Source organism: Lepidochelys kempii, chromosome 2 (assembly GCF_965140265.1).
Source record: "Lepidochelys kempii isolate rLepKem1 chromosome 2, rLepKem1.hap2, whole genome shotgun sequence".
NCBI classification, from domain to species: Eukaryota; Metazoa; Chordata; order Testudines; family Cheloniidae; genus Lepidochelys; species Lepidochelys kempii.
The window spans coordinates 80,265,970-80,282,932 of NC_133257.1; the positions used below are offsets into that span (position 1 = coordinate 80,265,970).

The 16,963-nt window shown below is 43.7% G+C and overlaps 1 protein-coding gene across 3 annotated transcripts in view; it reads right to left on the bottom strand.

Annotated features, from left to right (window-relative positions):
• TAF4B (TATA-box binding protein associated factor 4b) overlaps positions 1–12,084 on the bottom strand; it is a 176,607-nt gene extending 164,523 nt beyond the window's left edge. For all 3 annotated transcript variants that reach the window (XR_012157235.1, XR_012157234.1, XM_073331341.1), the window contains exon 1: positions 11,386–12,084. Coding sequence is in view for 1 of the 3 variants with exons in the window: in XM_073331341.1 (XP_073187442.1) it covers positions 11,386–11,809 (424 nt within the window). In the remaining 2 variants the exon portion in view is untranslated. The remainder of the gene's footprint in view (positions 1–11,385) is intronic.
• Positions 12,085–16,963: the final 4,879 nt, after the last annotated feature.

Sequence of the window (16,963 nt, forward strand, 5' to 3'; positions counted from 1 at the left end):
TGTAGAGGACCCAGATGAAAAGAGAAACGGACTAAATTCCCATAATCTTAGTCACTTGCTTTCTGCAGCAAGTAGAAAAGCATGTTATGCTCAGTAGGGCCCTGCCTATACTAGGGCTGTTTTTCAAAGCATACCTATCCACGGTTGCTAACACACCTGTTCAGCTCCATGGGAGTGAGCAATTTTAGCACGCCTAGTGTAAACAAGCTGCTGCTACTGGTTTAAGCATCATCTAACCCTGCTCACAGGACACATATCTAACAAACTAGTAGCTGGCAGCCCTAGTACACTACAACATTGCTAACACCAGTACAGCTAGAGCAGATTTCGTAACAATGGTAAGCTTTTGAAGAGTATCCCTAATGTAAGCATATCATAAAGTAATAAAGGTGAATTCATCAGTATCTAGGCAAATTTCACACTTCACTGCCCTGCCCTTCCATAAGGGAAGCAGACCTGTTTGGCTGCTGGTGACCCTTCAAAAATGGCCTTTAAAACATCCCCCAGACAAACGGAGTAAGGATGAGAAGTAGAAGATAGACAACTGAAAAGATGAACAGTGACAGAAAGGGCAAAAAAGAATATAAGGAGATCCAAGAACAGGGATGGGGAAAAGGAAGATAGAGTACTGAAATTACGATTGCTGCTGTTCTTTTTGCTCTATGTCATTTCTCTCTTCCATAAATGTGTTGGACCCCAGAATGTGAGGTCAGTTACCAGAGTTTTTTTTGGTTTTTATTTTTGTAGCCCTTTAGACTCATGTGCTAAGACCATGAGTAAGCTTGTCCACACTACTAGCCATTTTGGAAGATAAGAGCTATATCAAAAATATTAACAGGAACCTTATCCTCAACCCAGCCTTCAACTATTTCCATCACTGACACCTGCACAGCATTTATCACCACTACTTTTCTAACAGTAAATTGAAATGAGTGGTCAGTCCACTCCACAGCAAACAGATTGTCTTGTGTGTCATGGACTCTCTCACAATCTGAACCACCATTAGCAATATCAGCATAGGCCAAGGACCGAATTAACACAGATCAGGACAATGGCATATTTGCACAGCTGGGAAGTAAATACTGCACGTGCTGTTCGTGTTCTGTATGCAGACTGCATTGACTGTAAAGTTCTCTCAAAAACGTTCACTTTTTTTAAAGAGAAGGCAGAGCAGGAAGAGTCTCATATGAAAGATGAAAACCCTACCATCAACCTCAGCCTGGACCAGTCCACACAAGAGATCCACTTCCTGGACACTACAGTGCTAATAAGCGATGGTCACATAAACACTGCCCTATACTGGAAACCTACTGACCGCTATACTTACCTACATGCCTCCAGCTTTCATCTAGACCACACCACACGATCCATTGTCTACAGCCAGGCTCTACGATACAACCGCATTTGCTCCAACTCCTCAGAGACAAACATCTACAAGATCTCTATCAAGCATTCTTACAACTACAATACCCACCTGCTGAAGTGAAGAAACAGATGGACAGAGCCAGAAGAGTACCCAAAAGTCACCTACTACAGGACAGGTCCAGCAAAGAAAATAACAGAACGCCACTAGCCGTCACTTTCAGCCCCCAACTAAAGCCTCTCCAACGCATTATCAAGGATCTACAACCTATCCTGAAGGACGAGCCATCACTCTCACAAATCTTGGGAGACAGGCCAGTCCTTGCCTACAGACAGCCCCCCAACCTGAAGCAAATACTCACCAGCAACCACACACTACACAACAGAACCACTAACCCAGGAACCTATCCTTGCAACAAAGCCCATTGCCAACTGTGTCCACATATCTATTCAAGGGACACCAACATAGGCCCTAATCACATCAGCCACATTATCAGAGCCTCGTTCACCTGCACATCTACCAATGTGATATATGCCATCATGTGCCGGCAATGCCCCTCTGCCATGTACATTGGTCAAACTGGACAGTCTCTACGTAAAAGAATAAATGGACATAAATCAGATGTCAAGAATTATAACATTCAAAAACCAGTCGGAGAACAATTCACTCTCTGGTCACTCGATTACAGACCTAAAAGTCGCAATATTACAACAAAAAAACTTTGAAAACAGACTCCAACGAGAGACTGCTGAATTGGAATTAATTTGCAAACTGGACACCATTAAATTAGGCTTGAATAAAGACTGGGAGTGGATGTGTCATTACACAAAGTAGAACTATTTCCCCATGTCTATTTTCCCCCCCTACTGTTCGTCACACATTCTTGTGAACTGCTGGAAATGGCCCATCTTGATCATCACTACAAAAGGTTTTTTCCCCCTCTTCTGCTGGTAATAGTTCACCTTAACTAATCACTCTCCTTATAGTGTGAATGGTAACACCCACTGTTTTATGTTCTCTGTGCATATAAAATCTCCCCACTGTATTTTCCACTGCATGCATCCGATGAAGTGGGCTGTAGCCCATGAAAGCTTATGCTCAAATAAAACTGTTAGTCTCTAAGGCGCCACAAGTATTCCTGTTCTTTTTACCTTTAAGGAAGCAATTTGTTCAGTCTGAGTGTTTACCATATTTCAAGATGAAGGGGCCAAAATACACACTCTGGAGCAGGTTTCTCTGCCCAGTTCTGGTTCAGGTGACACAAAAGGAACCTGCTAGTCCCCTACCTGCAAGTGCCTGCTAGGGACCCCCCTCTTGTACAGTACCTCCTCCAGTGGCTGTAAAACTAACAACAGCCCATACACCTCCAGCACAGGGGGGAGTGGCTTGAGTGCACAGTGCTCTGGCTATCTGTTAGATCAGGGTGGCCAACCTGAGCCTGAGAAGGAGCCATCAGCCCCACCCCCCGCTCCCAGCGCCTCCCGCCCACCAGCAGCCCCGCAGATCAGCACCTCCCCCTCCCTCCCAATCAGTTGCTTCGTGGCATGCAGGAGGCTCAGGCGGGTGGGGGGGAGCAAAGCCATGGCAGCCTCAGGGGAAGGGTGGGAGGGGGCAGGGTGGAAGAGCCAGGGGTTGAGCAGTGAGCACCCCCGGCACACTGGAAAGCTGGCACCTGTAGGCCCCAGCCCTGGAGTCGGTGCGTATACAAGGAGCTGCATATTAACTTTAGAAGAGCCACAGGTTGGCCACCCCTGAGCTAGAAGGTCCTTAGCAGAGTTTGCGCCAGCTGGTACAAGGCTGACTAACCTGTCCCAGGCCAGAGAGTCAGTGACCTGTAACTGTTTTTCCTCTTCCCCTGGGCTTCCCACAATGGCTGTTTAGGGGAAAGGAAACATCTTTTCTAGATGCTCCACTAGACTCTGGCAGAGCCAGGCAAGCTCCTATCCTGCTCCCTCGCGACTCCCACAGCCCAGTGCAACTCTCTCCTCCCACTTTGCTCACAAAGCAGCAGCCAGCCAGCAAGAGAGCTAATCAGCAGCTGCAACAGGGAAAGGGCAGCTGCTACTAAAGAGCGCACCCAGTTCACACTGCAAGTGCTTTAAAACAAACAGTGATAAGTGGAAAGAGAAAAGGAGTACTTGTGGCACCTTAGAGACTAACCAATTTATTTGAGCATGAGCTTTCGTGAGCTACAGCTCACTTCATCGGATGCATACCGTGGAAACTACAGCAGACTTTATATATACTCAGAGAATATGAAACAATACCTCCTCCCACCCCACTGTCCTGCTGGTAATAGCTTATCTAAAGTGATCATCAGGTGGGCCATTTCCAGCACTGGCCCACCTGATGATCACTTTAGATAAGCTATTACCAGCAGGACAGTGGGGTGGGAGGAAGTATTGTTTCATATTCTCTGTGTATATAATAAGATCTTCTACACTTTCCACAGTATGCATCCGATGAAGTGAGCTGTAGCTCACGAAAGCTCATGCTCAAATAAATTGGTTCGTCTCTAAGGTGCCACAAGTCCTCCTTTTCTTTTTGCGAATACAGACTAACACGGCTGTTACTCTGAAACCAGTGATAAGTGGTGCTCCCTACTTCTCCCCATAGCAAAAGGGCCAATTCAAACACTTCCAGAATCACAGGGAACATGCTTTTAATTAATAATTAAATGCATATTTTCCTCAATAGTTGCTCTCAAGGGCCACAGATTGAACACCACTATTTTGAAAGCTAATTGCATTCTCTTACCTACCACTTTTCATTTCTGCCTGTTGCTTGATTTTGTAGCTATTTATTTCCAAATATAAGCGTTGACACTCCATGGTTAAGTCAACCATTTGTTTGAGGCATTCGTATGAACACTTACCTAGTTGTAATGCTACAATTCAGCATTAGAACTTCCTGCCTGAATTATCTTTTTTGGCTAATTATTAAGAATGAAATCCATAAGACAGAAAACATGTAAATAGAATAAAGCCCTCTCAAGTGTAAGAGTCTCTTTTTAAAGGATCAAAATAATCAAAGTGCATCATCCAGTGATGTTTCTACATTTGAATTTTAACTAACTTTGTACACTGGTAGCACAGAAGAAATCTCTTAAAAAGCAAATGGAGTTAAGTTGCAACATTTTAAAATATTAAAACCTCTAAACTCCAATCTGAAACCTAGCTCAGCTTCACCCTTTCCTATCCCAGGCTCAAACAGAAGATGCAATGTAATGCTGCATTTGTGACATCTGCCTCGTTCCATAGATACCATATTCAGCACTATTTTCTCACTTAAGTAGGAAAGAAAGCAGATAGGAAAAAATCCTTTTATAAAACTACTTCTTCAATACAGATTATACACAAGTTATGAAAAAACACATGGAAGGTGAATAGATTTAAACTCATATGAAAGTTCCCAAACTATGATAATGCTAGTGAGCATGCACTTCAGTTTTTTTTCCTTAAACCCATCTTCATGTCAAAAGTCAGTATGTTGTAAAAGGACCTTATTAGAGGCCAAAACTTAGAGTTTTTTTATAAATGAATTCACAAAACCTAACACTCACACTTCTGCAATGTTTCATTTCAATGGAAAGCTGGATATGATTTAAATATGTCCTCACAACCCGGACACCACATCATTGTGCTACAGCAGGGGTTCTCATCCTGGGGATCGGGACCCCTCTGGGGGTCTCGAGGTTATTACATTGGGGGGGGGGGTTGCGAGCTGTCAGCCTCCATCCCAACCCCGCTTTGCCTCCTGCATTTATAATAATGTTAAATATATTAAAATGTGCATTTAACATACAAGGAGGGTCACACTCAGAAGCTTGCTATATGAAAGGAGTCACCAGTACAAAAGTTTGAGAACCACAGTGCTAGAGTCTGAGAACCAGAAAGTGAAACTGACTAATGAAAATAGGCTAGTTTTTAAAAACTTGATAGGGGTCCATACAGAAATTTTGTGAAGTATACTTTAATACAAAAGAATACATAAAGTGCACTTCAGGATATTGAATTTGTTCTGAAAATCGGGGATATGTAATAAGAATATAGGAATTACCATATTGGATCAGACCAGTGGCCCATCTAATCCAGTATCCTGTCTGACTGTTAGTAACAAATGCTTTTAATACAGGAATTTTCCTGGTGGTAGACAACCATGGAAATACAATTTTTTTTCACTACAATTGGGGTATGAACTTTCAGGGCATAAGTTAACCTCCAACAGAAGTATGATGGTTTTTTTTCCCTTATAATGTTAAGAACTTCATCTAATCTAGATCAGTGTTCATCAGTTCTTGAATCCCACTAAACCCTTGCAGGCTCGATATATAGTGGCAGTGAATTCCAGTGAATAGATGGTTAAAAAAAAGCTTTTTGTGAATCAGACTCAAAGAAACGTTGGGATGGAAGGGACCATAAGGGATCATCTAATCCAGAGCCTTGCGATGAGGCAGGCAGAACAGCAAGTTTAGAACCGATAAGAGGAATAACCCATTGTTTGCAATATTACGAGGAACGGTGAGTGGAGCACCTGATTAATCTTCTGTATATCATATCACCACTTCACCTGCCCCTTAAGTTGCATGTTCCAAACCTTTCAATCTCTTTTCATTAAGACTTTCTACACTTCCGGTCATTTTTGGTATACGTTTCTGAATCCCGTCTATTTCTGCTAAATGCTTTTTAGGAGAGGGTGGCTAGAACCAAACAACATTTCAGGACTAAATTCTGTCATCTGACAATATCACCACCTGGCTGCTCACCACCTTTTTGCACATTGAACTGTAGATTAAAAGCTGATCAACCTAGATGTTCCTCTTCTCCCCTCCACCACCAGTATCTATCCAAGCAGATAGATTTTATCTGCACAACACCTCTATGAGGTAGGGAACTAACCTTATTTTACAAGAAACTTTAGGCAGAGCAATTAAGTATAAGTAACTTGACTAAGATCACAAAGGATGTCTACAGGACAGCTAGGAATTTAACCTACATCTCCTGATTTCTAGTTCAATGCCTTAACCACAAGTCTATCTTTCTTCATCCAGTACAGAACTTTGTGGAGCCCTACATTGTTAAGCTTTTGTCACGCTGTGAGCTGACCATTTATGCCTACTTAATTTGTACTTTAGTCAATGTCTGATCCAAAACAGTACTTTTCCCCTCACTAAACGTTAGAGGAAACTAAGTCACAAGGTGAGAGATACTTTGACAAAGAATTTGAGAATCCAAATAAAGGTCAGCCAATTCTCCTTCACCCACTATTTGTTGATATGCCTAAAGAACCCTAAAGAGGCTAGAAACAAGTTTGCCTTTATGAAAGCCATGCTGATTTGTTCCTTTCACATCACTTTTATTTAGGTATTTCATAATTCTATTTTTAATGATAGTTTAAATTAATTCCCTGGTGCTGACATAAAGCTTACTAGTCTTCAATTCCCAGAATCACTCCAATGCTTGTTTTAAAAGGCAACTATAACATAATGGGGGATTCAATCGTTAGAAACATAGATAGCTGGGTTTGTGATATCGGGAGAACCACATGGTGAATTGACTGCCGGATGCAAGGGTTGCAGATGTTTTGAGACATCAAGAGAGTGCAGTGCTCGGGAGTAGCCAGTGGTCGTGGTACTTGTAGGTACTGCTGACTAGGGAAAGGTATAGGGGTCTTGGAGACCAAATTTAAGCTTCTAAGTAAGAGACTGAAGTCCAGAACCTCCATGGTAGCATTCTCTGAAATGCTTCCAATTCCACAAGCAGGATCAGTTAGACAGGCATGGATGCATGGATGAGACAACGGGGGAGGAGAAGTTTAGCTTTATTAGGAACCTTTTTGGAAAGCAGGAGCCTGTACAGGAAGGATCCACTCCACCTAAACCAAAACAGAATCAGATTGCTGGCATGTAAAATTAAAAAGGCTGTAGTGGAGTTTTTTAAAAAGGGACCAGGGGAAAGGCAACAGGTGTGGAGGATCACATAATTCAGACAGAGACGTCCCTTGGGGAGGATCTGTTAACAAGGATTCTCTATATCTTAGTCAGGAGGAGAGGATAGAAGTTGATACAGTACAGATAGGAACTGAAGAGAAACAGTCAAACAAAAAAGTCTCATTCAATTACATCACATGAAGGCACACAACCAAATACTGACAAATTTTGTAAGTGCTTGTATACAAATGCTAGAAATCTAAATACTAAGAGGAATGAACTTGAGCACCTGGTATTAAAATGAGGATATTGATACAATAGGCATTACAGAAACTTGGTGGAATTATGATAATCAGTGAGGCACGGTAATACCAGGGTACAAACTATATAGGAATGACAGAGTAGGTCGTGTTGATGAGGTGGTGACATAAAATGTCAAAGAAAAACACAGTAAAAATCTTAAATGAATCAAACTGTACCAGAGAACCTCCATGGTTAGTAATTCCATGCTTGAGTAATAAAAATATAGCAGTAGGAATACACTACTGAGCACCTGACCAGGATGGTGATGTTATGGTGACTGTGAAATGCTCCAGGAGATTAGAGGCTATAAATATAGAAAACTCAACAATAATGGGGGACTGCGTACATGTCACCTCAGAATGGGATGAAGAGAAAGTTTCTTGACATCATAAGTGAATGCTTCTTGGAGCAGCTAGTCCTGGAACCCAAAAGGGAAAAGGCAATTCTTGATTTAGTCCTAAATGGACCATACAAACTTGTCCAAGAGAGGACTATATCTAAACTGCCTGGTAATAGCGACCATAATATAACTAAATTTAACATCCCATGGGGCAGGGGAACACCAAAAAAGCCCACCACAATAGCACTGAACTTCAGAAAGGGGAACTACAGAAAAATGAGAAAGCTAATTAAACGGAAATCAAAAAGTCGTCACAAAAAAGTGAAATGCCTGCAAGCTGCATGGAAACTTTTTTAAAAATGCCATAATAGAGTCTCAAATTAAATCTATAGCCCAAATTAAAAAATATAGTAAGAGGACCAAAAGAGTTTTACCATGGCTAACCAACAAAGTAAAAGAAATGGTTAGAAGCAAAGAGGCTTTCTTTAAGAAGTGGAAGTAAAATCCTACTGAGGAAAACCAAGATGAGTATAAACTCTGGCAAGAGTAAAAACATAATTAGGCAGGCCAAAAAAGAATTTGAAGAGCAAGCAAAGACAAACCAGCAGCAAAAAAATTTAAGTGCATCAGAAACAGGAAGCCTGCCAAACAATGCCAAACAATCAGTGGGGCCATTGGAAAATAGAGGTGCTAAAGAAGCACTCACGGAAGATAAGACCATTGCAGACAAGCTAATGAATTCTTTACTGCAGAAGATGTGAAGGAGATCTGAGGAACTGTCCCAGTTTGAGGAATCAATAGAGGAAGTACTGGAAGAAATTGATAAATTCAACACTAATAAGTCACCAGGACCAAATGGTATTCACCCAAGAGTTCTGAAGAAATTCAAATATAAAATTGCAGAACTACCTGTGGTATGTAACTTATTTAAATCTGCTTCTATACCAGATAACTGGAGCACAGCTAACGTGACACCAATTTTTAGAAAAGGCTCCAGACAGGATCCTGGTAATTAAAGGATGGTAAGCCTAACTTCAGTACCAGGCAATTTGGTTGAAACTGTAGTAAAGAACAGAATTATCAGACACACAGATGAACACACTGGGGAAGAGTCAACATGGCTTTTGTTCAGGGAAATCACACTTCACCAATCTATTAGAATTCTTTGAGAGGGATCAACAAACATGTGGATACGGGTGATCCAGTGCATATAGTGTACTTGGACTTCCAGAAAGTCTTTGACAAGGTACCTCACACAAGGCTCTTAATCAAAGTAAGCAGTCATGGGATAAGAGGGGAGGGTCCTCTCATGAATCAGTAACTAGTTAAAAGACAGAGTAGGAAACAAAGAAGGAGGAAATGGTCTGTTTTCAGAATGGAGAGGCAAACAGGGATGTCCCACATGGATCTGTTCTGAGACCAGTGCTATTCAACATATTCATACATGAGCTGAAAAAAGGGGTAAACTGTGAGGTAGCAAAAGTCTGCAGACAATGCAAAATTACTCAAGATAGTTAAGTCCAAAGATGACTGTGAAGACCTAATAAAACTGGGTGATTAAGCAACAAAATGGCAGATGAAATTCAGTGCTGATAAATGAAAGCTAGTGCACATTGGAAAACAATCCCAACCATACACACAAAATGATGGGATCTAAATTAGCTGTTACCACTCAAAGAGACCTTGGAGTCATTGTGGATAGTTTTCTGAAAACATCTGCTCAACTTGCAGCAGTAGTCAAAAATGCTAACAGAATGTTAGGAACCATTAGGAAAGTGATAGATGATAAAGCAGAAAATACCACAATGCCACTATATAAATCCACGGTATCCCCACACCTGGAATGCTGGTCACACCATCTGAAAAAACTGGAAAAAATACAGAAAAGGGCAACAAAACTATTAAAGGTATGGAACATATATATGAGGAGAGATTAAGACTCTTACTTTTCAGTTTTGAAAAGAGAGGACTAAAGATGGAGATGACAGAGGTAGATAAAATCATGAATGGTGTGGAGAAAGTGAAGAAGGAAGCATTATTTACCCCTACACATCACAAGTTCCAGAGGTGTCACCCAATGAAATTAATGGGCAGCGGTTAAAAAAATGTAACAAGGAAAGTACTTTTTCACACAACACAGAGTCAACCTGTGTAACTCGCTGCCAGTGAAAGCTATGAAGGACAAAACTGTAAAAGAGTTCAAAAAAGAACTAGGTAAGTTCATGGAAGATAGGTCCATCAATGATTATTAGCCAGGATGATCAGGGATGCAAGCCCATGCTCTGGGTGTCCTTAGCCTCTGATTGCTAGAAGCTGAGAGTAGACAACAGAGGGATGGATCAGTCAATGATTGCCTATTCTGTTCATTCTCTCTGAAGCACCTGGCATGGACCTGCGCGGATACAAAATGTATATCCGTAGATGTAGATAGCTGTGGATCTCCATGGAGTTGTAGGGCTCTAGCAACAATGAGAGAGACCAGCAGGGCTTTGGCCAGTAGCCAGGCCAGAAACCGCAGCAGCACCTAGCCTAGAGAAGCTCCTCCAGCATGGCTGTACCACCCCCACCTACCCACTGGACTGGGCCCCAGGCTTACCAGCAGCTGTCCCTTATATGCTATTGTGTGCAAATGGCTTGCATTCTCCTGGACGGGAGTCCCTTCCAAGCAGCGGCGTGCATCTCCTGTCTGGAAGTGCGCAAGCCACTTGCACACACTAGCGCAGTAGTTCTCAACCTATTTACCATTGTGGGCCACATCCAATACTACCTGTATGGCCCTGAGGATGCCACATGAGCCGCAGCTCTGTGCAGATTGGGCAGCAAGCAGCCCACAGGCTGCAGGTTGAGAACCACTAGCATGATCAGAGCTTAGCATGATCAGGGACAGCTGCCGGTGAGCCTGGTGCCCGCCCCAGCGGGTAGGGATTGGGGCAATAAAACCACACCGGAGGAGCTGCCAGGGTTGGGCGCTGGCTCCTGCGAGTAGTGGCCTGACATGCTGCTGCAGCTTTTGCCGCTACAGTTCCTGGCCTGGTCGCTGGCCAGGGCCCTGCTGGTCTCGCTCATTGTTGCTAGAGCTCTACAACTCCAGAAATATCTGCTTTATATCCACAGATATAAATTTTGTATCCATACAGGGCTCTAACTGTCAGCAGACAGGATACTGGGCTAGAGGGACTATTGGTCTGACCCAGTATGGCATTTTTAAGTGACTACATGAGAACATATAAACAGAGAGAGAGAGAGGGTCCTGATTATTTCCTCCTACTTGAGAGCTTACAGAAGGACCCATAACAGTACTTCAGGCTCGAAGTGGAGCACTTTGCATTATGCCTGTCCTCAGCTTCCCAGAGAAGTTTCACACAGCACCGAGCTCTCCTAGCCCAGAAGCGGTCCCTTCGCAGTGCGATGCCTTTCAGGGGGTGTAGAAGAGAAAAGCAGGTGACTCACCTGGTGGGATCTGGAAGTTTGCAGGCAGTTGTATTGTAGTGGTCTGGGGGGCTTTGGGAGCCACGGTCTGCGGAGCAGCCAGCCTAGGCCCCCCAGAGTTCTTGGGTGGCTGCTGGGCAGCGGTGACAGTGGCCACTTTAGCCACCAGCGTCCCCACGGGGGCAGTCACCACCCGTGACTGCTGGGAAACGGCAGGCACCAGGCTGATGGGAACCTTAGTCACTGCGTGGCTCAAGGCAACTGCTTGGGCCCCCGCAGGAGCGCCAGCTGCGGAGACAGAGGCAGGGGGCACCGTGCTCTGAGAGCAGAGCAGGGCAGGTGCCGGCTGAGCCCCACCGGCCCCGCTCGCTGCAGGAGCCGCCACTGCCTGCTCAGGGTGCCCGGCGGGCATCACCCGCACCGGGGCTGCCGCAGAGGTGCTCATGGAGGAGGAGGAGGAGGAGAGCGGGACCAAGGCGGGGAGGGTTGGAGTTTCCCGGGGCGTCCGCGTTATCCCACAGCATAGCAGCCGGGAAGGGGGGAGGCTGGTCTCTCCGCGGCGCGGCAGGATCCGGGGCTCACACGCCGCCGCGGCGCGCGGGCTGCTCCGGGGGGCTCCCGCTGCCACACCGGCGAAAACACATGGTCATCCGTCCCCGGCCGGCTGCGCACACGTGGGGCGAGCTAGGCCTCCCCCCAGCGGCGGCGGCCGGGTACAGGGAGCCGGCTCACGCTACTGCTACTGCGCCGGCGCCCTGGGCTCCCGCTGCCCGGCACTTGGACCCGCCCCCGCGCGGCGGGCCCCAGCCATGTTTATAGAGCCACGCGGAGCCCCCCGCGCACGCGCTCCAGGCGCGCGGGGCCGCAGCCGGGCTTCCCCCGGGCACTCTGCCTGCGGATTGGCGGCGCCCAACGAGCCTATGGGGCGGAGCTTTGTGGCGTCGAAGGGGCCGCGTTCCAAACAGCCGGGAGGCCGGTGTGGGAGCTCCCACCGGGGGAAGCTGCTGCGCGGGGTCAGGCCGAAGCTTTGGGGCTCGCTTGGCATTTTTTCTTGCAAACCCTCAAAGCCAGAGAAGCGTTTCAGGGCGTTTTAAGCATTACAATTTGGCGGGATTTAAACATCCTCCTAGACTCATTTCAGAGTAACAGCCGTGTTAGTCTGTCTTCGCAAAAAGAAAAGGAGTACTTGTGGCACCTGAGAGACTAACCAATTTATTTGAGCATAAGCTTTCGTGAGCTACAGCTCACTTCATCGGATGCATATCGTGGAAACTGCAGCAGACATTATATACACACAGAGACCATGAAACAATACCCCCTCCCACCCCACTGTCCTGCTGGTAGTAGCTTATCTAAAGTGATCATCAAGTTGGGCCATTTCCAGCACAAATCCAGGTTTTCTCACCCCCCCCCCCCAATTCACTCTCCTGCTGGTGATAGCCCATCCAAAGTGACAACTCTCTACACAATGTGCATGATAATCAAGTTGGGCCATTTCCTGCACAAATCCAGGTTCTCTCACCCCCCTCCCAAAAACCACACACACAAACTCACTCTCCTGCTGGTAATAGCTCATCCAAAGTGAGAGTGTATTGTAGGGAGAGTGGTCACTTTGGATGAGCTATTACCAGCAGGAGAGTGAGTTTGTGTGTGTATGGGGGTGGGGGGGTGAGAAAACCTGAATTTGTGCTGGAAATGGCCCACCTTGATTATCATGCACATTGTAGGGAGAGTGGTCACTTTGGATGAGCTATTACCAGCAGGAGAGTGAGTTTGTGTGTGTGGTTTTTGGAGGGGGGTGAGGGGGTGAGAGAACCTGGATTTGTGCAGGAAATGGCCCAACTTGATTATCATGCACATTGTGAAGAGAGTGGTCACTTTGGATGGGCTATCACCAGCAGGAGAGTGAATTTGGGGGGGGGGGGGGGGCGGGAGGGTGGAGGGTGAGAAAACCTGGATTTGTGCTGGAAATGGCCCAACTTGATTGATCACTTTAGACAAGCTATTACCAGCAGGACAGTGGGGTGGGAGGAGGTATTGTTTCATATTCTCTGCGTGTATATAAAGTCTGCTGCAGTTTCCACGGTATGCATCCGATGAAGTGAGCTGTAGCTCACGAAAGCTCATGCTCAAATAAATTGGTTAGTCTCTAAGGTGCCACAAATACTCCTTTTCTCCTAGACTCAGAGCATCTTCAACCAATATCGCGTTCTGGCACAGATTCCACGGGTGTCTTTGGGCAAGTCACATAGGATGAAAAAAACCCTGCAAGGTAGTGAGCGCCTCTCTGCTCCTGCCAAAGTAAATGGGAACTAGGTTTTACAGTTGTTACCACTACAGAACCAACAAAGATAAAAGGGAATGAACTGGATTATATTTCTTCTAAGGCACCCTCAGTCGTGTATGCCTGTGCAAATGCTGTAAAAGCAATTGAAGTGTCATTGAGGGGACAATTTAAAAACAATAGTTGCAGAGGTGTAACCACAGGTGCTGGAAGTGTGGGTGCTAACCATATACAGGGTTTACAGTTTGGTTCAATGGCTTTCAGCACCCCCACGATACAAATTGTTCCAGAACACCTGGGTGTAACTAAGGTCTTGATGCCACAATGATTGCCTGGGTTGACCTCATTACAGGACTAATGTTTAAGATTAAAATGTGGCCTATTTTTGGTGAATGAGAAGGAAAGAACCCAGCTTGACTTTCAGATCCCAGGTTGAATTTACAGAAAAAAAATGAAAACATTGTCCCATGTAAACTAAGCATATTTTATTATGGAAGTCAATAGGAGACAAAATGTAATTTTTCAGAGTGGAATGCCTCTTCTGTCTCTGCCTCAGTTTCCATTGCCTGTTTAATAGGAATAACAATACTTTACTACTGTGAGTAGTTCCATCACTGTGGTAAATTGAAGCTGACAAATGAAATTGTTGCAGGATTAGGGCCATAGTCCCAATCCTGTGAATGTTTATGCATATGCAGGTTTCAGAGTAGCAGCCGTGTTAGTTTGTATTCACAAAAAGAAAAGGCGTACTTGTGGCACCTTAGAGACTAACCAATGTATTTGTGCATAAAGTGAGCTGTAGATAAATTTGTTAGTCTCTAAGGTGCCACAAGTACGCCTTTTCTTTATGCATATGATCATCTTTAAGCAAGCAGTTAGTGCCATGGAAGTCATGCATATAAAGTTAAGTGCAAATATAAGTGATTGCAGAATCAAGGCTTACTTTCCAGAACAGTGAAATTGATCATATGTAAAGTGTTATCAAATGCACAACGTAAACAATTTATTAAAATGCTTTTCATTGACTTCTGTCCTGGTGATGGTAGGTGTTTCCTTTAACTATAGTAGGTGCAATATTTTCAAACAGAAATGTATGATTTCCATGTTGAGACTCTCTCATTTTTGTAAAGATCTTGAAAATGAAATGAAAAGTATTACTTTAATCGGGGCATGAAAAATCTTGAACACAGCAAGTAGGCACTTGCCTGGAAAAGCTTCTATTAGCATCCACAGAATCTAAGTTTTCATTAAAACAAATGCTAGTCTTGATTGATACAAAAACCATGCAAAACATGAACGGAGTGTAAAAGGATGCAGTATTGTTTTCCCAACATGGAGATGGACAGCTCCATGCTGACACTGATAGTTTTCACCTTGCAGCAGGTTGGCAAACCTAACTACAATCTTTGCAACTTTTACCATTTCTGTTCAGAGCTTTGGACAATTTCACTCTATTGCTGATTGAAAAAGCTTTGAACAGCACATGAGGTTGGCACTGGCGCTAATCACTGGAGAGGAGTCGTCTAAAAGAGAGGTTGAGTGAGGGAAAGAGTAGCAGAGACACTTCCATCACATGAGCCAGGGGAGAGGTAGAGTAGCGTGAGACCGTCCACATCCCAATGGCAAAATGATTCTGTGGTGGGACGGGAACAGAGAAGGAATTCTCTTCTGCCTTCCTGCAATGAGAAGATTTGTGGGGCATAAATATTTATCAGTGACCTGAGACTAGCTAGAGATAGATACAAAAAGTAGACCATCAGGTAGTGTCCATGGGTAACATCTACTTTTCCAGCAATTTAGGTGCGCAGTGGAGCAGGCTTGTCACTTAGACATTGCCTCTGTACCTTAGGGTCAACCTACCATTCTTTGGCTAGAAGGATTAATCCTCCATTAAATGTTTGAAATTTTACCAAAGACCCATATCTGAATGGACCAGAATGAAGTAGGTGGATATGGATGGGTGAAGCGGAGAGATGAATATGAGAGAGAGTTTTTGAAAGGAGAAAAAAAGGAAATAGAGAACACAATGAAGTATGAGAGAGAGAAAAATACCTGATGATAGTGAAAGTAATGGAGGAAGTGACACTGATGACAATATAGCATGATTGGGACTGGAGACAGTGAGAGAACTCCAAAAGGGAAAAAAAAAAGATTTAGGAAGTTTTTTTTTTTAATGTAACGAGAGAGTTAACAATCTGTGAAGAGTACACAATTGGATTATTCCATTAAATTGCAAGGGGAGTAGGGGAACAGTTTTTCACCTTGGCTAGTCATTTAATCCTTGGGTTTATGGATAATATTTCAGTTATAACAAACAATAGTTTAATTAGCCAATCTCCACTGACCAAGCTGAAAGAAATGCAAAAGTAATCCAGAATAGTAAGGAGTATGGAATCTAGATTCTTAAAATTATTTCAGTAATAATCTAAGGGGTTATAACGCTGGTAAGGAAATGATTTTAAGTAAGATTTTTAATCTGACAGTGACCCTTTGAAAACAAAGTTACATTTTATAATTTTAATTGAACACAGGAATTCTTTGTCAGAGTGAGAAACTTTGAATACTTGCCTTAAAATTCATCTCAAATGAGGGAGACTTGCTGACCATTTTATTCATTCACATAATTGCAACAATTGGAAATGAATTTGAGGAATCAATCTCACTAGTTAAATTCAAATTATATTCTCATGGAAAGAATTAAATGATTGTGACTAGATTTATCAGCATTCCAAATGCATTAAACTGGCAGCATAACTTCACACCAGAGAACTTGAGCTCTTCAGGATGAATTGCCAAAAGAGACAGCAAGCAAAGCAGTAAGAGTCAGGAAGGAAAAGGAGGTGCTATATAAACAGAGAAAAAAAACTAGGACTATTTAGTCTGGAAAGGAGAAGAGTGAGAGAAGAGATTAAGCAATGAAGATGCAGTTACAACTGTAACTGCAAATCATGTATTTACTGATGCAAATGGCCAATTGGGTGCATAACTGGCTATTCGTGCACAACCTCAGTAATCACACTAGCATATTAGGTGTGCAGTTGTAGATGCATTTTTGAAATTCACACCTGATGTCACAAATACCCCCTCACCTGCATCTCCTCCTCTGTCCTCTTGTGCTAGCTGACCTTTTATATGGGTGGACCTCTCTTCTGAGCATTCAGGCTTGTAGACATCAAACAATATTTTAAATTTACATATTATCTTCATAAATATCAGAATAAAAGAACAGCATAATACAATGAAACTTTACATTAATATAAAATGTCTAAAAATACAACAAGAATGCATGGTAAAAAGTATATTCTAAAGAGCTTG